The sequence below is a fragment of the Macrobrachium rosenbergii genome, chromosome 41 (assembly GCF_040412425.1).
Source record: "Macrobrachium rosenbergii isolate ZJJX-2024 chromosome 41, ASM4041242v1, whole genome shotgun sequence".
Taxonomy (NCBI): Eukaryota; Metazoa; Arthropoda; class Malacostraca; order Decapoda; family Palaemonidae; genus Macrobrachium; species Macrobrachium rosenbergii.
In genome coordinates, this window is record NC_089781.1 from 11,512,881 (window position 1) to 11,537,966 (window position 25,086).

Genomic DNA, 25,086 nt, shown 5'->3' on the forward strand with positions numbered 1-25,086 from the left:
AAAAACTTTGAAGATTGTGTTTAGTGATGAGATGTCGGTAGGGAATGGAACCTGGGATGAAAACGCTTGCTACTTCTGTTGAAAATCTCGCTACACGTCGATGATAGTTATTGATTAAAGAAACAAGCTGTGATGACTTGAATCAAGCAAGTTACGCGCTGGGAAAGATTTTGCTTATATTTCCCAGTTTTGAAGTTATTTGATTTGAAATAAGAATGAACTCAGCCACCAAGAATTTACATAAATTATGTAATATCAATAATAATTATACAAACACTAACACTAATTTCAAGACTAATAAGAACAATTCACCCGTGCAGTTGTCTCTCGTGATAAGGCCTAGTAACGGCTACTGCATATTTCATTATAGATTAATTGACTTTACAAGACTACGGCATTAAACTACAAGTAACCCTGCTCTTTAAAGTGTACACATATGGATGCAAAACATGTGCACGGCATTAACCTACAAGTAACCCTACTCTTAAAGTACAGTATACACATATGGATGCAAAACAAAGTGAACGGATTATAAATAATTTCAGCCTAAACTGAATACCAGTCAGAAAGCTTGTTTTTCAAAATGACAACGAAATTGAAAACAATGCGAATAATTCACCAGCTGAATGAAAGAACTTACGAGAAATAAATAAAAAGTAAAATGACAGAAACTATTTAATTAAAACTCAGAAATAGAGGAAGTTCTTCACGGAAAATTTTAAATGAATGAGAAATATATTTCGGCCAAATAAACTTAATGCAGAATACTTCCCTATCTTACTGAAATGGTTTGTTGAAAAGATGCCCGGGCAAAGCAAGACCAAACAATGCAACAGAGAGAGAGAGAGAGAGAGAGAGAGAGAGAGAGAGAGAGAGAGAGAGAGAGAGAGAGAGAGAGAGAGAGAGAGTATATCACTTAAACAAGACGGAAAATGAGCTAGATCTGGAATAAGAGATTAACTCTAAAAAAATCGTTCTCATATTAACTGTCTGGCATATGCAGTAAGACAAACAGAAGCTAAATAATAACTATAAGTAACCAAGCAAAATACCTGATCGCATAAAATGATCAAGGGTCAGATGCAATCGAGAAAAACAGCTGCAAAAATCTAAACAATTCCTAGACTTAAAATGTGCAAAAAAAAAAAAAAGTTTGATTACAAGAAGTAAAAATATATTTTCTGTGATGCCGCAAATTCACAGGTCCACAGACATTATTATTATTATTATTATTGTATGAGCAAATATTCATATACAAGGTCCACAGACATTATTATTATTATTATTATTATTATTATTATTGCTGTATGAACAAACATTCAAATAAAAGAAGTATAAAAAGGCAACTGACTTGCATAGAAGACCAATAATGTGAGAAAATGGAACAAACTGAAAAAGCAAATCAATAATATTTCCCCAAAGGCATAAGTTCCGCGTGTGAGGAACTTTCTACTGTTTCACAGTGCCTACAAAGAAGATTTATTATCAAGAATTCCTCCGTGGAAAAAAAATGAGATCTACTTTTCCCCAAAAAATGTTCAGGATTATCTTTCATAAAGTCAGCGAAACAACTTGAGTTGGAGAAAATGAAAAGAAAGAAAAAAATACTCGCAAGTGGTGGGAATTAAGTCCCCGTTACTCTTATATCTCTTCAATAAAATCTCCAAATATGGAACTCTCTGGTTTCTGGCATAGGTTAGGAGTTAAAGTATTCTTTGAAATGCCTATTGAAGTTTTTGATATCCATATTTCGCGTTGAACATGTTCACTGGAACTACTGAAGGAGTTGCAATTGTAGTGATATGGACACGTGTATGGATGTTAACTTCTATAGAGAAAAAAATTAAGTATATCTTAATTTAACCAGACCACTGAGCTGATTAACAGCTCTCCTAGGGCTTGCCCGAAGGATTAGATTTATTTTACGTGGCTAAGAACCAACTGGTTACCTGGCAACGGGACCTACAGCTTATTGTGGAATCCGAACCACATTATGACGAGAAATGAATCTCTATCACCAGAAATAAATTCCTCTAATTCTTCATTGGCCGGTCGGAGAGTCGAACGCTGGGCCAACAGCGTGATAGCCGAGTGCTCTACCCACCCCTTCAATGAAGAACAGAGAGAGAGAGAGAGAGAAATATTGGGATTCAGGAAACATTCCGGAAACACAAAAATGACTGACATGTGTACCTTCACAGCCCTATTAATGATACTGATTCAAAAGTCAATGCAGTCAACTTAAAGTTTAACCTTCGTTACTCTTCCTTCCTTACATAAAATATGTCAGGATCCAACTGTGCCAAGATGAAGTGAATTCCGTTTTTTTTTCTGGTTACTTCTCTCCTTGCATGTAATTTGTCATCACAAATCAATTTCTCCTACAACCACGTGAAGCTCGTGCATACTTAACGACCGAGACAGTTTCACTCGGCTGCTGAATAAATGAATGGAAGTCAGTTGGTTACAGATTAGTTCTCTGGAACCATATCAGCTGGTTCAAGATTCTTCAAAATACAAGAAGTCTGGTCTCTGGGTTACGAAAAAAAAAGAGTCTAAATCTATGTGACGTAGTTTAGTCTTCTGAAATGATGCGGCAAACATCCAAACAAGAGAAAACTGTCGCAGACGTCTGTGTTAACCAGTAGAAAACAGAAAAAAAACAAGAGAAAGAGCAAATGCTGCGAGATAATCGGCTTACAAGAAAATAAGAGGAGGTAGCAATTCGTCGTCCATCTGGCGAGACATGATATATCAGCGTCGTACGATGCTAAAAATGAAAGGAAAAACCGTGACGAAGACGCTGAGAAATCGAGAGAACCGCAGACAGAATTGGACGGAGAGAATTCGAAAAAATCGAGTGGCCCGTAACGTGGGATGTAGAAAAGGAGAGGCTGAAGGCAGAGTAGCGTGTCGATACCACAGACGAGTGAAATGAAACGTTGCAACACATGAAGGAGATGGAGGTAGAGGAGGAGGAGGAAGAGGAGGAGGTGGATTGCATTAGCGACGAACGGGACGATTAACGAAATTAAACAAGAACTGCAAAATATACGCTAATATAAGCGGACGTTTTGAATATGGATATTATAAGAACTCATTTAAGCCACAGCCCCACAAACCAGAACTGGAACAGATGAAGCAGGAATTGGCCATGCAGGTGACTGGGAGTGTTTGTGTGTGTTTTTATCGGCGTCCCTTCCTACCGAGGGCAAAAACTTGCCCCCTGCCCATGCAGCTAAAACTTGACGAACTTACTTTAGTTTTTGTTTGCTCCTTGTGCACTGTCTTCCTTCCCTGTTGGGCACACATTTCTTTGAAGTGGTTTTTGTCGCTTGCCAAACGACAACAAAACAAGGAAACCGCTGAAAACTGATACCTGGCTGAACAGGAAAAGTTTGTGCGGAATACTAGGTAAACTCGACCATACGACATCACTGAGAAACCGGATGGACTGGCAAAATGATAAAACCTCAACACTCTTCAGAAGAATGCTTACGGATATTTACGACATAATAGTGAAACAACAATATAAACAATCTCTTTGTGGAACAGTTGGACAAACGTTGACGTGCCGTGAGTAATAAGACTTAAAGGAGTCAACTCTGGTATTCTGTAAGCAATCGTCAAAATAAGCACGTACAGAATATTCAGTATTACATCCGTACAAGTAATGTAAAGGCGTCACCTTGTTTTTATTTATATTATTTTTCTTATTAGCGAAGAAGTTGGTTCAAGCTGCGTACCGGATAATGTCACCGGGAAGCATGATGCGCTTGTATAATCAAACCACAAATGGACCCTGCCTTCTGTTGCACTGCTCAAGGTCTTGCCGAACGAAGAATACAAAGAAAACCATCCTCTTCGCTTTAAAGGAAATCATCACTTTTCTTGTACGCTGGTTTCGATGACAAGTGGCTGATTGGAGTCTTTTTCTCTTATTTTTAGTTTTCTGGCTTTGTCTCCGTCCGCACGTCTTCTGTCCACCCTCAGATCTTAAAAACGACTGAGGCTAGTTAGAGGGCTGCAAATTAGCATGTTGATCATCCACCCTCCAATCATCAAACATACCAAATTTCAGCCCTCTAACCTCAGCAGTTTTTATTTTATTTAAGGTTAAATTTAGCGGTGAACGTGCGTCTGGCACGGCAACAACACAGTCTACCATGGCCGGCTTTAGAGTTTCATAGGCCGTGACTGACAGCTTCATGCAGCATTATACGATGTACAGAAAACTCGATTGCGCCCAAGAAACTTCGCCGTATTTTTTACTTGTTTTTTATTTCTCCTGGATGAACATCGTAACGCAGCTTCAGTACTGACTATATTACACAAAATACAGTCAGCGTACAAACAAAATTCGCTGAAAGAAATTACCACACAACTAACAGTGATCCAGTTGGTAAAAAAAACACACGAAATATAAAAAGTTACTTTAAAAATAAAATTCTTGAATGAATGGCAGCGTGACCAGCATAAAATAATGCATTTTCACTTCCTGAGAAGTAAAATACTACTAATGCTTATACGGAAGTAAGGATTTTATATACACATGTTACACACACATATATATGTATATATACAGTATATGTGTATATATATACATATATATATACATACACACACACACACACATATATATATATATATATATATATATATATATATATATATATATATATATATATATATATATATATATATATATATATGGGCTTCTTTCAAAGATATCTTCGTGACGTTGATAACCTTCAAGGCAAGTATCAACGAAGAAGAGAAGGAAGAAGCGGCAACTGAAAAAAAAAAAAAAAAATACGTAACGAAAAGAAACGCTTCGTCATGCAAAGCAGATAACCACGGGTCACATACTACGGTTACGCATGGCCCTTATTTTTTTCCTAAAATCTCAAGACGAGATTCTCGAGCTTCAGAGATAGCACTTGTTAACTGTAGCTTTTTCGTTGCTTAATCAATGCGGCAGCAATAAATACTGGAATTAGAACCGAGCGATATAATAATGATGAACTTATAAAATAGTGGGGGCGTTTAAGACCAAACTCGGTTACTACCCATGAATGTAAGGTGGAATGTTATAAATTTTAAGGCAATAATAAACGTAGATAAAAGGAAAACACGACTCTAATTTAAAACACCTAAGATACTATTATTACATTAAGAAAGCTTTGTTCCTACATAAGGGTAAAAACACAACCGTGCTAAAAGATATAGCTTTCATAGAAGAAGACTAGCTACTACTATAAAATAGTGGGCTCATTCAAATGGAAGTTTTTAAAACGGATGAATGTGGTGACCTTGCGACCTCTGCTATATGACAGGCACAAAAACTTCATCATCATAAAAAAAACAACATCCCTGAGGGAGGGTAGTGCCGTCAGTGCACCTCACGGGGTGCACTGTAGGCATTACTAAATGTTCTTAGCAGCGTCCCTTCGGCCCCTAGCTGCAACCCCTTTCATTCCTTTTACTATACCTCCATTCATATTATTTTCCTTCCATCTTGCTATCCACCTCTCCTAACAATTATTTCAAAGTGAAACTGCGAGGTTTTCATCTTGTTTCACCTTTCACGCCCACCTACTCTCAATTCCCTTTCCAGCGCTGAATGACCTCTTAGGCCCCAGTGCTTAGCCTTAGGGCCTAAACTCTACATTCCACTCCATTCCAACAACAACACAGATGAGTCTTGAGACTACTCGTCCCATTCGCTCTTAATGCATAAATAAGAGATGGAAAGTAAACGCGAAACTGAAAGAGACAAATGGAAACTGACTTTCACTAATGATAAATTTTCACGCGCATCACTTTCTGTTCAAGCGTGATTTACAGAGTTTCTGTCGACACAAAACAGAAGCTGACGACGAAAGAGAAATGGCGAGCATGAGACATTTAGCTTATAGACAAAAATAACATAGAAATTAAAGTTAATTAGCGCGGTGTGGCCACGGAAATCGTTTGCAGTCTGACAGGTCCTACGAAAAATATAATCTTCTAAGTTCCCAATTGCTGAAAATTCAAGTACTGCTTTAAAAGTTATAACTGAATAAGATGTAACATCTCACCACTCAAGAAAATTTCAATTTTGTTCTAGAAAAATCCAAAAGCGCTTTAAAGATTAACCGATGCCTCTGAAATCAAAAGGAAAGACCTATAACTATACAAGCATATATAATTATATATTTATATATATATATATATATATATATATATATATATATATATATATATATATATATATATATATATATAATTGTGTTGAAACCTGATAAGAATGGATACTTCAAGTTAAATTCATAGCTTGCCGATACTAAAATGGCATTTCAACACAAGATGCGTAGCTTAGCTCCTGCGCATGAGCGCGAGTACAAAGTATGCGTGTATGGCACAAACGTACTCAAGGTGTGTGAAAGTCTAAAGCCACAAAGCATCCCTGTTATAGCCAATCTCTGAGAGTTTCTGATTGTCAGAACGAACATCGGGGAGATTCACAGTCACTTTTCAATCGTTTGTTACCTCCATAACTCTCTCTCTCTCTCTCTCTCTCTCTCTCTCTCTCTCTCATGAAAGACACGATCGATTCGACGTTCTTTCCTGAGTAACATATTTCCTCTACGCCACAATGCTACCTGACATTTAATCTGGATCGAAATCCAAGTGCTAATATTCAGTCTTTCTTAAATATCTGTAGTCTATCCCTAACTTGAACTCCATCACATTAATCCCTTACAAACCCAAGGAGGTTTAATCCGGCAGTACAACACAAATCCAGACAATCACCAAATTTCGTCTCATAAGTGAAGAGTAACGTCCCTGAGAAGCATTAACTATCGGCCGGCGTGGTATCGACCCAACAGGTTGATGCACCCGCTATGCATTTCTCATCGACGAGAATTTTCCTATAATTGGTTCTTGCCCAAGTGTCCTCTTCTATACGCTGAATTACCATCTGACAGAGTTGCAAGGCAATGGTCTACTTTATCTGCAATATATGCCTGCCTGTCTATGAAATAACATTACTTAAATCATTGCTGTGACGATTCTCAAGAAGCAATTTATACACAACAAAAGAACACGTGAAAAGCTGTGAAGTATAGCCTCGCCCTTTTGAGAAAACATCAAGTTATCCACCGGGGCAAGGTAAAAAGCAATAAAATATAAAAATCCAGGTATTCCCTCAAGAGAAACACCTCAAGAGAATTTTCAAATTATATTTCCCCACTTTAAGAACCTTGCAGGAAACTGTGCATTAAAAATTTTACCCCGGCACTTGGGAAGATATATCAAATTTCTCTTACCCGGCACTAAGTGAAAACCTTCGAATGCTCCATAGAGCATTACTGCATGTGATAAGCGCACTGGGCGCAAGATATTCTGTCTACATCATACACTTTTTGTTATGGCCACCTGAGAACGCCGCAAAGAAAGAATTAAAGTGACAAATTGATATAAGACAAAACTAAAGAAAAAATTCATCTAAGCTCATCGTATCGTGAAGCAGTCAGGACGTGATGCCCTAAATGTGGGTGGAAAATAATATCTGCTGGGGAAGAACATCCCTCCTTGATATATATATATATATATATATATATATATATATATATATATATATATATATATATATATATATATATATATATATATAAATAATAGTATTGAGAATTTGTCTGAAACTTTTGAGAAATTACCACAATAACTAGAATCTGCTTTGCAATTTATGTCTGGTTTGTGAAGCAGTAAGGCAGTCCTTTCAGTCACAGCGATGAAGAGTTCACTGATGTTATGCTTTGCAGTCATGCAAGAGCGCATCCACACATGCTAATTTTGTCCGTCGCGTCCATTTGCATGACAATTTAAACCTGAATGTGCAACTGTTAGGTATGGTGTGGCTGGTGTGAACGAGAATGGAAAGCGCCTGCAGGAAATGGGTTCAGAAAGGGCACAGATTGTTTGGAATGCGAGGTTTCTACTGAAAAATGTTAAGTATACTAAAGAAAGAGAAGAGTTTAGATTATGCGTCTGTACAGAGTACACAGATGAGGAAGTTAATGGATGTAATGGTGAGAAACGAGAGGCTGGAGGTATTTCTGGAGCGAAAGTAAAGAGAAGGTAGTTTCAAACAGAGAGGAATGGCTCAAAACATGGCTATAAAAACAATTAAGACAACGAGTCTGATAACAAAGCAGTGAGAGTGCAGACCAGATGGATGAAAAATTACCAAAGTAGAAATTCAGGAAGGTGCAAAGACAGCAACTGAAAGGCTGAAGAATGGAAAGGTACCATGAGTTGATGTTGTGGTGAAGTGGCTGGCCAGGATAAGTACGGTATATCTGGGCAAGGATAAAGTTCTTAAAGGACTGGTCACAGGAATAACTGTTCCCGTGCAAAGGGGAAAGGTGGGAGGTGTATGTGTGTGTGTGTGTGTGTGAGAATTACACAGAACTGACAGAAGAACAGAGTGGCATGTTCTACAAGGAAAAATGTATATGTATGTGTGTGTGTATAAATCAAATGTTTATATAAAGCTGCCTAAGAAATATTCAAGTAAATAAAAAAAATTATCTTTAGCAAACTTGGTCCTGCTCATGGGACTCCTAAGTAATGTATGAAGTGGCTGATGGTTTTCTGGGCAGGTGGTTTGCCTTGAATCAGCAATTAAGTATTAGACATGGAAGAACTATTTTGTTTTCAATGGAGGCCACTTGTAGGACCATATATGTGTATATATATATATATATATATATATATATATATATATATATATATATATATATATATATATATATATATATATATATAATAATATGTGTGTGTGTATGTGTCAAGCGTGTTACATTAAAATCTAAAGTAAGCAATGAACACCCATAACCGCATATGATTTTGAAAAACTTTGGTTACTTTTATAAAAGGGTTGGCGTTTCCATGCACAGTCCACTGGTTAAAATGAAGTAAACTGAAACGGCAGAGTACTCTTCCTGGACTGAAATAAAGCAAACCTTTAATTTATTTCAAGTTTTCTAGGGTGCCTGAAAAAAGTTCAAAACTGCTTAAAAATCCAGGTGTCGCGTAATGTGTTTTTTCACCAGCGTACTCCTCACAACCCGTCTATAGCTCCCTCCACTGCTCTACAGTAAAAAAAAAAAAAAAAAAAAAAAAAACTAGCCTAGTCATCTAGCCGCGCCATGAAGTGAAAATGACTTTCTCACGTCGAGTTCCAGAAGCCCAATCATCACACGCTAACCCTAGACTTAATCTCAGTGCTTTGGGAGCCAAGTACAATCAACGGACGTCGTCTTCTTCTGCACCTCCAACGTCCCGGCAAGTCGCATTCAGAGATGGTGCGCGTTTTGAAGCGATTCAAGCGTGCAATTGCATCCGGTTTCACGGGGGAAGTTCCTAAAGCCTACACTGTCCTGCCATTTCCTGCACTATTCTTTCTCATGTTGGGAAACATGTACAAGTCTTATTGTGATATTGTCATAGCCAACATGCCGACTAAAACGTCATAATAATCATAAATGTCAACAATGATTGTTTTAATTAAAACATCCACAACAGAATACCAATTACTACTTATCCTTCTAATTGCAATCATATTTATTCCTATTGTTTTCAATGTTATGCTTTTATTGGCCTTCAAATTTTCGCAACAGAATTATCCAACCGCCTTGTATCCAACTGAGTTGTGAACATGAGCGTAACTGGTCTCGGGATAATAGCTGCACCAATTGAGACAGATCTAACGAATTCTCTGTAACCGAGAGAGAGAGAGAGAGAGAGAGAGAGAGAGAGAGAGAGAGAGAGAGAGAGAGAGAGAGAGAGTTATTTCTAGTTGGCCAAACAAGCCGGGTATATACACCAAGGTCGATGGGTAAAGTAAAAAAAAAAAAACTACACAAGCAACTGACTCGGAATGAGACCCGTTTTCAAGCACTTGCTTGTTCCACACAAAAATACACGAATTACTCAAACATAATTAAACGGAAATAAACGCACACAAGCAAATGAATAAAACAGAAAAATCCAGAACTGTAAATATAAAATCTTCGGTTGATAAAAATGTTCTGGAGAACACTCCATAAGCGTAACTTTCTCTCAGATCCGATGGGAATGTGATAACCAGAAAAGACATGCCTGGAGAGAAATGTTACTCATCATAATTATCCTCAGTTTGGATAGCCATCAAATACAGCAGCGACAAAGGAGGTATGGCGAACTTCTCGACGAATTAGAAATTAAACACAAAACAAAGCAATTAATGTGGTGCCCCTCGGCGTTCAAAAACACATTTGAACAAAACCACTGCTACAAAGTGCTCTAAGGCACTCACTGTAAGATGTTACACCACAAGACACCTACCATATTAAATTTTCGTTACATCAGAAATCACAGGCGTTACGTTTAAATCTATCGGTGGTATCAATGTCATTTACAGCAATAATACAATGCTTGGAAACTCGAGGAAACAAGGGATTTATCAGCCTAAGATGACGCGGTGTTTACAAGCGTTAGTTTAAATAACTATTTACGTCACAAGTGGTAATTAAATTCAAGACCATTTCAGAAACGGCCGATTAATAAATATCATCCTCCTCCTCGCTTATATACAACATAATACTGGTAAACTAAATAAGGCTGATCGGCCTACATCAAGATCCAATAGAATGAGAACAAGGAGAGGCGAATTTTCAGTCCTGTGACAAAAATTAGGTTCAATTCTTTAGAGGAAACTGTCCTTCCGACATCTGTCACCACGATTTTTGTAGCTAAGTTTGAACACCTTGATCAATTTTATGCATTTTAAAATGATATAATTTGGAACAATCTACTTTTTTAGCTTATAAGGCGAGCAACAGCGACGTAGGATGCTGTAAGGTCTCCTGGCCCGCTGTTCATGTTCGGAGCAACTTTTTCTCAGCAGCCTCTGGGACCTGTTTTATTCCTGCCGCAAGTATTGGCAAAATTCTCTATCAGTATTCTTACTTTCTGTTACTGGAAGGTTGAATTCAAGAGTACCTGTCAAGTCCCCCTTCCTAAACACCGTAAGTGTTCACAAGATTTCTCCGTTTACTCGCAATATTATATCTTGGATTTTCATTCCAAAGTGGTTTGGTCGATGTCAGTGACACTCACTTTCCTCTTCGCCAGCAACACAATTCAGAACAGAATCGTGGGCCGCTCTGCTGGAACCTTGAACGTCAAGCTCTGTCCATAATTCCAGTCTCGCTAGACCTGTGATATTCAAACCCCGTTTTGTTTACCATTAAGCATGAGTGCTGCAGATCACTAGAAACCTTTTCAACTTCTTGTTCTTCCCTATCCTTTTGTTCATAAATTTAAATTTAATGGAGGCTCCTTTTTAGCCGACGCCACATCATTTTTGCCTACACACACACATATATATATAGTACAGTATGTGAGTTTGCCTGTATGTTATTACACTGTAATTGAATAAGCTGCTGCCTGGTCCCAAGTCCAGGTCTATATATTTGTTTGTTTTTGTGCTTTGTATTATATATATATATATATATATATATATATATATATATATATATATAGATAAATAGATAGATAGATAGATAGATAGATAGATAGATAGATATGCATGTATGTGTTTACCGTTAATTAATTATCTTCTACTCATGTTGCAAATCCTGACGGATTATGAAAGTTCTCACAAGATATACTTTAGCGCGCGTGTGCGCGAGTGTCCCGATGGTCAGGTGGTTAGCGCTGTGGGTAGGATGATCTTAACGGTTGTTGAGTACACCGGTTTCATCCTTCCTTAGGTAAGCTTCCCACAAGCACCCGCGATAAGTTACGTACCCTAGGGTATGAGGTTTTGAAGGGAGTTACAAAACCCTGAGAATCGATAAACTTTTGTATCAACCAAATGCCTTGATTAGATAGCCTATGACATTTTTTACCTTTCCTTCTTTTTGGAGTTATCATCAAATCAAGATGATTGACTTTGTAACATATTCGGTTCCTTAGGATAAGTTTTTTTAAAGACATTATTGACTGACAACAGGCCTTTAGTTATACAGCCTATATTCAACGAAAAAAAAAAACTAATTCTGTAAAATTCTGTCATGAGATGATAAATATGAACAAAGAAGATGTTTCTAGCTGCAGTCTCGGTATATGTTCCTAGAAAAATGCACATGGGCGTTACAATATACATCAAATCGACCAATCTACGTGCTCAGCACAATTCCATTACAACAAATTATTTTCCATTCTTATAAGCCTAATCTTTTTCCTCCTTGGAAAAGATTTCCACAATAGTCGACTGTGCTGGCTTTAAACTACACAATACTTTTGCTCAAGTTAGACAGAACTCAAGAAAGCCGCAGGTCTGAATTAAGATGACTGAGACTGATGAGGGAAATCCATTAGCTATTTCTGTAAATGCAGCATTTTAACGTTTCCCGATTTTAACTCGTGTAACTCACATCATAAGCTAATTATACTTTTACAATTAACAAGTATTTAAAAAAAGATAACTAATACTTACTAACTTGTATTACAAGTACATGGCAACAAAATAACGAATTCAGTCCACAGTCTCTTAAAGCAAAACAACTGGGCCCAACACTGCTTACTGAAGGAAAAGCCTCATGCATCTTCGTATGCATTGTGGATATTCATTGCTACGCGGATTCTCTCTCTCTCTCTCTCTCTCTCTCTCTCTCTCTCTCTCTCTCTCTCTCTCTCTCACACACACACACACACACTCTACACCTGCAGTGACTTACGTATGACACTTGCAGTTATCCCACTCTATCGATTAACGTTCAATCATAATTCCTGTGGTTTTCAAACGTTTTGCTCAGCAGTAAAACATCTATGGCAAATATTTTACATTTTTTTTTCTAACAAACGTTCAATCATAATTCCTGTGTTTTTCAAACGTTTTGCTCAGCAGTAAAACATCTATGGCAAACATTTTTTTTCCTATCAACCATAGATCAAATTGACAGGGCATCCGCCACAGTATGTAAATTTATAAAATCAGCTAATTATGGCCATTTTAAACTAGAATTACAGAGATCACAAACCAAAACGTCAGTCGGTTACTAAAGTTATCGAATGTTGACGACCACCATACGTCTGGCAACGTCATTACACGCACTATGACACTGAGCCGAGAATGAATGAATTTCTCTCGGCATACATCAACCATAATGTTAAGGTTCTGGTTACCTTGGGGCCAGACAGAAAAAAAAAGAAATAATAATAACGTTGATAATTACTAAAACCAAGATGAAAAAACACGGGTCTTCCGTTTTACTAGAAAATCAATAACTAAACGCTGGAAGCTAACTGTATGTGTGCGCGTGTGTGAAGACGAAGTAGAAAATAAAGAAACGTGGACAAGGAAAGTGACCTTCAGTCTATAAGCGTTCGCAGTAATTTCTAGTTCCACTCGAGCTGAGACTTCCTTTTGCTAACACGAATATTATTCAACCCAACACCAGTAACTTCGCGAGAGACTGAGTTGTCAATACATGGGCAAGACTTCAGCAGAGCTAAAATAAGAACATGACAACTCTTTCTACGTAATTTAGGCTTACGTAACAGGAAAGGCAGGCAGACGGCTCCCCACTATACGGAAGAAATAAGGGATGCTGATCTTCATCAGCTAAATGCCAAAAGGTAAGCCTGGCCCACTTCCGGGTACATGGCAAAAAAAAAAATGCCCGAAAAAAACTGCTATGGTCGTACGGTTACAAAACTCCCTAATTAAAACGGCACGACTGACGTTGGGGACAGACTTCCCTAACAATAATTTTTGTGGTTACAACTTTCTTATTGAGAATTCAGTATATAATACTGGTTATCATCTCAGTATATAACACAAGTTTTCATGTATTATATACCAGTAAGTTCAACTTTCGGCAACAAAACAAAGCAGCGTTATGTCGCTAGTTATATCATTGGCGGCTATTTACTGCGAATCTTTCCCCTGGAAGCGTGAACTTAGGTCACAGAAATGACCTAATCTTTACAGGAACAGAAGCAAATAAGTTGGGATAATTAGTTAAATGAAAGTTATGTAAGTGCAATAAACAAAATGAAGTTGGACGCTCCTTCTTGCTACTTTTGAGACTTCTTAAGGAAATCGGCATATCTCCGAGATAATATATATACAGATATATATATATATATATATATATATATATATATATATATATATATATATATATCTGTGTGTGTCTGTACGAAAAGGGAGAGAGAGGGAGAGAGAGAGAAACCACAGAGTGGTAATAATAATAAAATATCCAATTGCGAATCCTTAGATAGAGGAGAAATCCCAAGCAAACCACAAAAGCCTCCATAAGCAGTAACCCGAGAGTCCTTCCTCGTCACATCTGCGGGCGTTATGCAGTCAACCGCAAAGTTATACAAGGAAAGATAATCGAACAGCATCCAATTCTTGAGATTGTTCAGGACACACGATACGTCGGTTAGGGCCATTTTACATAACTCAAAACTAAAAGAGAACACTCACACGCGCTTTCTCTCTCTCTCTCTCTCTCTCTCTCTCTCTCTCTCTCTCTCTCTCTCATCTGTATGTATGGATTTAGTGTCGTTAAACTAAATTTAACTGAAGTAGTCAGTTTTCAAAACAATATAATTGTAAATAAAGTGTTTAATACACGTTAAGAAAACTAATGTATCAATTATTCAGGAAAAAGAAAGACTAGTAATATAAATAACGAAGTGAAAGTTTGTGGATTAAAAAATGTACAGACCCCAAAGTCACCTTCAAATGAAACGCGACATACATGCTATATTTACCCGACTCACCACTCCCCTACGCCTCAAAACTGACGCACACACATACATCATACGCGAGCAAAAATAACCGAAAAATAAAGCTTTCACAACTGCCTTCTTCCAAGTCTATTAAGCACACCCTTTTCAGCTTCAATCCACAAAAACTTCGAAAAACTTTAGCTGAAACGTGCGCATAAAGTAAAACATCCATTCTACGCTTTGTTGTGCCTCGGCAAGGCTTGTTTACATTACAGAATCCGGGGGTAACGTACGACGGCTATATATTATGAGCTTTTCTTTCTTTAACTTCATGGCAATAATGCACCTACTGCTTGATACTGACCTTCCTACAATATCGTCCAAAACTACCTGAATATGTGAGCGTTCAAGTTACCTCTGACTCCCATAGTACAACGCTTGCTGGCATGCAAAGAACAAACACGTTCTGACAAATACAGGAGACAAAAAAGACTGTTCTTGTGTAGATTTTGGAAGGACATTATTACTACAATACCGAGTTCTTCAGTTTGATAAGCTACAAAACATCTGAAGAGCTAAAAAATCTACACAAAATGAGTCTCCTTCTCTCCTACACCGCCCTTGTTGCTGTTAGATCGAAACCAACTTACTCCGTTCACAGATTTTCCTTATCATTAAAAGCCCATATTCCAACAGCAACAAACAGTTCCAGAACATACCAGCAGAGTTGACATCCCACGTGACGATCTTAGCGCCCCTGGCTGCCAGCTTCAGACACATGAGACGACCAATCCCTGACCCTCCTCCTGTGATGAGGACGATGTCGCCCTCGACGTCCTTCCTCCTGAACCTCCTTGGGATGAGGGATAAAACCAGACACTCCAGTGCGAAATAGATAGAGGCAAACATGGCCCCTATCAGCTGGACCACCGACACTATCACCTCTGAGAAGCCCATTTTTTCCGGAGGTTACAGGACGAGATGCCTGAGGAAGCAGAAGGAAAATAAATGATTAAGAATCGTCTGCTGTTCATTTGTGCATTTCTTTTGATATGACAGTACTGAGAAAATAAGAACAGTTAAGTTCGACCGCATAAATCAATCTGCCATACCCTTCACGGTAGACGTAGGTTGTACTTTCATAGGCCTAATGGTTGTTAGTTTGCCTCTTTAAAATTCTTGAGCACATGTGCATAAAATGAAGAATAAGTACGCTCTCTGGTATTCACTAATAGCAGCTAATGAAACAAGGTATTACCACACGCCCTCTGTGTTGCGTGTACTTGACTCAACCTTTATAACACTTTGCAGTTACATTTTACACAAAATACTACAATTTACATTATTTTGGGGAAGCACCAGGATAATAATGCTCCAAATTTAACTAGTGATAAATATCCTCCACACCACGAACTAGCACCCAAGTTATTTTACAACCGGTCAAGTGTCAAGTAAATTGATTAGATATGAACATAATTGTCATCTTCTGAGTGACTTACGTAAAGCACTCACTGATCAAATACAAATGTCGGGGCAAAAACGTGAAGACACTTCAACAAGAGAAAAAAATAGGATAATAAATATTTAATTATCAAGACACTTACGGATTAAAAAGATATACCATTATATATTCTTATCATGAATCAAAAATCTCCTTTAGATACTTCACTATCATATTTACATTCACTCTAAATGATATTAAGGAAGTGTGCTACTTGACAATACCAATATTTAAACTGTAATATATACATATATACATACATACATACACACACACACACACACACACACACACACACACACACACACACATATATATATATATATATATATATATATATATATATATTTGCGTGTGTGTGTTTATGACTTCTTAAGGCCACTCAATGCCTATGGTTATCGTTGTAAATAAAGATTGGTAATATCTGAACACATAAAAGTTAAAGGGCTTGATCGCTGAATGCCTTGACAATTAGCCAAGAATGTGGTACTAATCATTCATTTCTTACCAAATGACCTTCACCTAATCGGGTTATAATGTACTCCTTAATCTGAACAAGGTTTCTGGGTGACAACAGCCTTCCTCATCTAAGTAGGAGTTATGCCTACACAACAACCACGTCGGGATCATTTCCATCACCATCATGCTACTCTACACTAGTCTTTGAGAGGTCAGGTACATAACAATTACTGAAGCTGGAACATCGTCTCCTACAATTAACTAAACGGATAACACGTTCTTGTACCCTGGATGGTCAAATGACAAGGCAAAAATGAACCGGAGATTTGGTCTAATATTATGAGAATTATTGACAAGGCAAGCTTCACCCATTAACAAACGCAGTCACTTCACTATAGGGTGGAAAGGGGTTCAGAGGAGAAAAGTAAACAAGTAACAGTCTAATGAATAAGGAACTTCCAAAAAAGTGGTCTAAAAAAAAAAAAGGACATCGGGGCACATGTTAGTATCCAGTACCTTCTTCCACTATGATCTAATCAATAACTCCTCTCCACATCCAAGCCTGTGATCTCACAATTGCCTCGCCCAGCGTTATCTCGACTACAAATTTAGGAAGGGGACCTTTCAGTTGACTGAGAGCCCTCCCAACCACCTGCAGATGCTCCCAGCCCCGGAACGAATATATATGAAGTTGCGAGCGTTATACCTGTTTCCATATAAATTGAATACTGAATTATAACAATATATATGTATTCAAAAACATTAATTTCCTTTATATATATAAAGAAGTTGTTGAAGTTACAGTTAGCTATAAAAAACTACGAAAATAACAGAGTAAACTGGGTGGTATCTAGCGGATACCATTCAGTTTCAACGAGGTCATGTTAGTAATTGTATTAACGCACAGAACAATTTTGTAGGTGATAAAGTTAATATATATATATATATATATATATATATATATATATATATATATATATATATATATATATATATATATAAACCCTCACATTATTTCTTCTATTTTATATTGCTTTTATATCTAGCTGTACCTACAACAACTTCTCTTCAGAGATTTTTGCCTATGAAGTATTCCTCTGCATTTACCGATTATCTGTAAAACTCAACACCGACTTGCACAATAACAGACAAAAACTCTTTGCTCCACCGAACGCAATCCTGCTCCAAGGAACGTGAGGAATAAACATTTCCGTTTTACACGCTCTCGGCTTAACACACTACTCCGCAATATCTATGCACAATATTCTTCCATTTACTTTTCAGAAGGTTCTAACAATTAACCATTACATTTTCTCAGAAACGAAAATATTATGGTATTAACCTTTCATTCAAGGAGCTCAGTTTAATTTTTCTTTCATTCTTTCCCTCCAGAAGTAATCTCGGTATCCTTGAAATTTTTATAGGCTTAAATTACTGATCATATCTTAAAAATATACAGAAAGTTTTGGTTAATCTTATATGAAGCTAGTCCCATGCTATCAGTGATTATAACTTCATTTGCACTATAGCTGAAGGTTACAGTTGCCCTGACCGACTATTATGTATATGACCTCATGGGCATCCTATACTGTCTTAGTGTACACTGTCAAGGCATACTTTTATTACCCAAAACCATCCAACTGATTGCAAAATCTATTTTACTCAAGTCCATGGCCACAAAACAAAATACTGACAACACATCAGAATCACATGATCTACTGTCTACTAGTACACAACGGCTGTCGTGCAACAGGTTTCTCTTCAGAAACTAGCAGAATACATAACTTGATAAACTTTTAAGAACAAAAGTATAAAGTTAAGCATACCTTAGTTTTACCAGACCACTGAGCTGATTAACAGCTCTCCTAGGGCTGGCCCGAAGGAATAGGCTTATTTTAGATATTATAAACATATTCACGTTAAAGGAGATATTTCTTTAGCACAAAGCCTCTACGACAAAACAGCAGCCCATAAACACAACTTTGATTTCAATTAATTACTCGGCTTCCACTGACCATATACTAAACTTTTAAAAATCCTTCGCGGTGCCAGTTTTTGTAGGTAACTATATATTTATTCATTTGATCCCTATCAACACCATCAAGGCCTGTCAGTCCAAAGTTTGAATAGGACGTGTAGCCTACTTGATATCTCCTATGGTAACCCATATCACACTAATAGGCCTACAACTGATTGGTTCTTATTGTATGCTCCTCGCACATACATGACAGTTCCTTGAGCTTAAGGAAATAAAATCATAAACAAATTCTGACAAGAATCAATATACGACCGCAAACGTACACGGTACATAAACACCCACGCTGGTTACATAGCATATGATCCCACTTGCTAATTGCAAGCCCAAACCATACCACCCCTTTTCCAAACAAAACATCAGCAACGTTCAAGCCAACAAAGCGCTGACGTAACTAAGAGCTATATATTATATTAAAAAAAACACTTACTGTCAAATGTGTGAGTGATTACCGCTTCTTTTCACCACCACTTAGCGACAGACACATGTACTATGGAAGGACGACGAAGCTCGGCACACCCTACCACGCTGACATTCCCTTAGTCACTGACGGGTAAATAAGATCTAGACTCCGCTCAACCTCTAGGCTCCAGCCTGCGAGGTCTCTCGGCGGTGTGGTGGCCTCGACTCTCCTCGTCCTGTTGGGTTGAAGTTGTATGATACTGCTTTACTGACACCACCGACGTCTGCACTAACGTTGCTGATACTGATGCCTCTTGCTTAGTTACTATTACAGTCATACGATACTTTCGCGTATTGTTGGGAAATTCTGTCATACGCGTGAGGAACAATTTATGTTCTTGCCCTTGCCTTTTTTTCTTTTTACAGCTCCGAGTTAACTTGGCAATCAATGACAAGCTGCGGACGGAGCGCACTTTTTCAAATCCCTTATGAATTTTTTAATACGATACATTGCGTATCATTTCCTACATCGGTTACCATTTAATATACACAAACAATTACACACAAATATATATATATATATATATATATATATATATATATATATATATATATGTATGTATATATATAATGAATTCTGTCACTGGAATAACAACGTGACAATGATGTTCCTTTGTTCACCTAAGTGACGAATCACATGGAATGATTTGTCCGGTAATAGTGCATTGATAAGATGTAAAAATATTGTCTAGAAATATCTTTGAATATACACTTAGACGGCTAACAAAAACAAGTACTTTTAATTTAAGCCTGGCCTACACACCCTTGGCCTCATTCTACACAAGATGTTCGTAAGAAATTTAGAAGAGAAATTAAGAGACGTCAGTAATCCAGGTTTAATGCATTTGCCTCGCCTTGTTTTATATAAATCCTCGTGTTTAATCTTAGACAGCTGTACCTCAGCTGGAAGAGATAATTTAACTGTAATGACCTTTGTATGTAGTGAAATGGCTACATAGCCCTTATATTATTTATTGTCTTCTATTGTTCCATTGTATGCGGTTGCTTGAAAAGGCGAAAGGTCTCGCACTCCTTTGTTTCACTATTTTCGTGGTCAAATATACTGTATGTGCGCGCGTGTATATATATATATATATATATATATATATATATATATATATATATATATATATATATATATATATATATATATAGCTGTTTTCTCAAAGAGGAAGTGGCTTGAAACTAAAACCAAAACGGAATCACTACCATAATTTTGCTGAAAAATAGAGGATGAACCTTCTGGAAAGGAAACTTCCACAGCATTAGTTGCTCCATAAACCCACACTGATGGTTCATCCGTAGTGCTGAAGCTTGCTATGCACATTCTGCCATTGCACACCTTCTCTTCCTGGATATTCCGATTCAGTATACATTCCATCCTACCTATCCAACACATTCTTGGCCATCCTTGTTTTCTTCATCCGAATGCTCACTTCCATAAAGGAGAGTTGGCTCAAAAATTCATTTTTCTTTCCTAGCTGCTCCTTCAGATCTTCTGCATGTACCCTACTACCGTCTTTGTTTCTCCTATTCTATGATCCATCTCTGCACTCATTCTACCATTGTCAATTACAATAACTTACAAATACCAGTGTTAATCATATGCTTACATCATTCCACCATCGTCTTAATATTCATTATTCCATCTTCCTGATTTCCATTGACTCCTATGAGTGTCACTTTTGTTTACATCCACTCGCTACATTCTTCTTCTTCTTCTTCTTCTTCTTCTTCTTCTTCTTCTTCTTCTTCTTCTTCTTCTTCTTCTTCTTCTTCTTCTTCTTCTTCGTTTAACGTGCTTTTTCCCATTTTTTTATATGGGGTAAGCACGATGCCTTCTTTTGAATTCTCAGCTAGCAAATATTTTCGAGCTTCCATTAATTTCTGTACTTTTTCTTCAATACGCCAATTTTCTTCATCCTGCAACTTTACACCTATAGTGTCTTTTCTATGACTTCTTAGTATTGCTCCATCCATACAGATATATATAAGCGAATCCCACAGGAAAACGACAGGCAGAAGTTCAGTACCAAGCGCTTTCACGTTTATTAACGCATCGTCGGGGCCTATACACTGGAGTCACGTGCATCTACTGTGATTTTTTAAACAGATATATATAACTAGGGAGACTTACCACACCCTCGTCTCGGGACCAGTTTTAAACCAAACAATTCTTATTACCAAGTACAGTTTCTAAGAAGAACTTTGCTTTCGTCATAAACACTTGATGGCTCTCAAGAAAATATCTTTAACCGCATACATCCTCAGCATCCTTCACGTTGCATCGTTGTATGCCACGAGCAACCTTCTCCTTGGATTCTCGAACTTGTTACACAACTATTTCATAGCAAAAACTTGATCAACAAACATTCTTCCTTGTCCACACTTACACTACTCTCTTCCTTTCGGTAGGAAACCTCGTTCTGGTACTCCGGATGCGGGTTTGACTCCTGCTGGGGATGTCATAAATTTTCTTGCACTTGGATCTCAAGGTTTTTATAGGCAAGCTTATCCAAAAAGTGTGAAGAATTCGAGATGTTAAAAGTGCACTGTGGTTATATATATATATATATATATATATATATATATATATATATATATATATATATATATATATATATATATATATATATATATATATATATATATATATATATATATATACACACACTAAGAAACCACAAAAGTAAGCGCGTGATTTTGTTTGTTAGCTGAAGCCACTGGGAAAGTTCAAAATGAAACGACAGAGTGCCAAGTACTTTCGTGTACTTTAGCACATCTTCGGGGCATAAAGTAACACAGTAATGCTTTTGTGAGAGCTTTCTTGGTAACTCGTTTTGTGCTCTGTATTACTTTGTGCCCCGAAGATGCGTTAAAATACACGAAAGTACTTGGCACTCTGTCGTTTCATTCTAAACTTTCCTAATGGCTTCAGCTAATATATATATATGTGTGTGTGTTTGAGTGTGTGCGTGTGTACACCTGTGCGTGTATAGAGAGAGAGAGAGAGAGAGAGAGAGAGAGAGAGAGAGAGAGAACTAACTGAATCCCAAATTAAGTAACCATAAGATCAAGGTGCAGTCTTAACTCTACAGTCGTTATTTGAATACATAGACTCGAATTACATATGATTTTACTCTTTTGATTGATTTTCATGAAGCAGATATCAGATGAAGTATTTATCATGCTTCACGGGAAAGAAAACAAATCGCTGATGTTCGCAAGTAATCAGATTCGACCCCTTCAGTCCGTCATGTCCAGTCCCTTCCAGAATAACATCGTCAAACCACCCATGGGACAGAACAACCCTTTTCTCATCACCTTGACCAGGCCACATGACCTTGAGGGCTGGTTAACAATTAGCACTTATAAACTCAAGTTTTTTGCTTGTTTGTAGGCCTATCTACCTACCATGACTTTGTTTATTCCTTCATAGGTATCTGAAATGCTGAATAATATCCCAAAAAGAACCGAAAACTGTGTATCTTATAACTGCATCAAACAACAGCCAGAAAATGTGGGAGTTTGTATCCACGTCCGAAATGTTACTGAGGTCCAGCACCCAAGTCATCCCGACGGGCGAACCAGGAAAGGAAAAGTAGGAAGTGATGGTCTAGCTGTAAGGGTCAAATGACATTGAAATATAGCTGGGCTAAAGGATCTGCCGTCTGGAACTCGTCTTGTCTTGAACCCACAACAAAGGTTGTTGAGTTTTGAGGCCCTCTTCTAAAAACGTTTCGTCATTCCTTACTCGATCTCTCGTGATATTTTTTCTTTCATTATTTTCGAATTTAGTCGATTTCTGTATATATAACAGGTGAATCAGTTTGGTATGTAGAATGATGGAAAGCTGATATTTCCCTCAGTTTCATCTGGAAGACATCATATTACTGTCACGTTTGTTTACCCTAGACACATAGGCAGCAGTAAACTATAATTTCAATTCTGTTAACATACTTTCAACGTTCAATAACTAAGCTCTTCTGTAATGAAATACAGTTATTATGCTAGTCAAAATCATCAATTGTTTTGACTGGATTCCAGTTCAGGAATGAGTTTACACTCTTTTATAAAAACTTCTGACTTGAATGTTGTTAGATAACCTGTTACCACAATGAGTTGAGTTCTTGTGTAGAAGTTCTCAAAAGAATCCAGCGATGAAATTCCTAGTCTCTTAACCTTATTCTTTCGTTTCCTGTTTACTCTGTATGCATAAGGTGATTATTTTTAGTGAATAAACTTGTTATTTTTGCAGTGACGGCACAACTGCGCGAAGTTGAGCCAATTGCTAACACGAAGGGAAGCGTGATGTCGATGGGCTTGGAATAAGACTAAGGCTTAGTCTAGAGTTAGGAGCTTATGCTAAGTGAGTTGCCCTCAACCACAAACCATGGCTGGGAAGTCTTAGGCTATATTGGTACTGCAGGTATTGCCATGGTATGGCAAAGCTCCTAGAATCTTACAAAGTTCCAATATGTTTTCGATTTTATGCTTCTATGGTCAAATCCAGTTTTGCTGGAGTGGCTGCGGTGGTTATGACCGAAATCAACTTTTTCCTGCGTCAGCCAATGACACCATTATCTAAATGTCTGCGATGCTATTTATTTTTATTCATTCATTTATATATCATGCAACACTGAAAGCAGAATTATCTCCTCTAATGCATCAGCAGGTCATTTGAGATGCCTGTTTAAAAGGTATAACAGCTCTAAAAACTCGTACTTTAAAAATGCAATAACCGCATTGCTGACGGAAAGTCATGCTGATGGATTTATGACATCATTATCTGCAAATCGTAGTTTCTGCATGATTTGCTGATGTCAGCGAAGTCTTCAAGCAGCTGTTGTTGTTTCCAAATAATTCCCATGCGTTAGTCAAACAATCGCGCATAAGTAGGATTATTGATAAGTCTGTGTTGAAACTGTTCTCTCTCTCTCTCTCTCTCTCTCCTGAAAAATGTCTTTATTATTCTGCTTTTGACCGGACTTGAAATATTCAGCTTCATAAAGTTTACCTGTTTAAGACCGATAATTTCATAGCGATGCTGTCTCTTGTTGCAATTATTTTACTTTCGTTGAACACGGAGTGCCTGCTGGTTGTTGTAGACGAGAATAAGTTAGCCTTGTGCTAAAACGAACTCTTGTTCGTAAGAGCAGCAGAGTTGCTGGCCTCATAGGTTTGTAGTGAAGAGGTTAGATTTCAGCCCTCCTTGGTTTTTAGCCGATCTATGTGTAATGCAGCGGCGTAAGAATCAGTGTTGACATTTAGCAGTTACGATCCTTCTTTGATCAGCTTCTCTATTACCATGTTCCATCCATATGATTCTGTGGTCATTGGTAACACTGTACTTAACGATTCTATGTAGTTGGAGTGTTCTGTACTACTTTCTACTCTACGCTCTCTTTTCCCATCGATTACAACTGATATTCAATTGCTGTCAGAAAACTTGATACTGTTAGTAAACTTCTCATAGTGTTGGCTTTCCTTTTCCCAACAATAGTGCAACTGATTTAAACTGTCACATCACGATATAATGCAGTACTCATGTAGGAGCTTCATTTGAATGAAAAATTGAAATTTCACCTTTTGTCTGAGTTTTATCAATTATTACGTGCGTTACTATTTATAGCGCTAAAGAGCGTCAATATCATCTTAAGGTGTCACATTCTTACGATATCCAACAACAGAGTTTTTTTGTTGTGTATTAAAAAATGAAGAATATTCACAGTGGGACTGAAGGTAGCCTACAGGTGCTCCTGAATTTGTTTTTTACACGGGGATGTTTTTCAGGAGTTACCTTCACTCCAGTGTGGTTTACTTCCGTTTTCTGTTTAGGATGTCTGCTGAG

The 25,086-nt window shown here is 37.5% G+C and overlaps 1 protein-coding gene across 2 annotated transcripts in view; it reads right to left on the reverse strand.

The window, feature by feature from the left end:
* The window catches only part of LOC136826643 (short-chain dehydrogenase/reductase family 16C member 6-like), a 67,880-nt gene extending 48,399 nt beyond the window's left edge, over positions 1-19,481 (reverse strand). For both annotated transcript variants that reach the window (XM_067083971.1, XM_067083972.1), the window contains exons 1-2: positions 19,204-19,481; positions 15,498-15,763 (exon numbers count right to left, since the gene is read on the reverse strand). In XM_067083971.1, the coding sequence (XP_066940072.1) occupies positions 15,498-15,735 (238 nt within the window). In that variant the 5' untranslated portion in view covers positions 15,736-15,763; positions 19,204-19,481. The remainder of the gene's footprint in view (positions 1-15,497; positions 15,764-19,203) is intronic.
* Between the last annotated feature and the right edge of the window lie 5,605 nt (positions 19,482-25,086).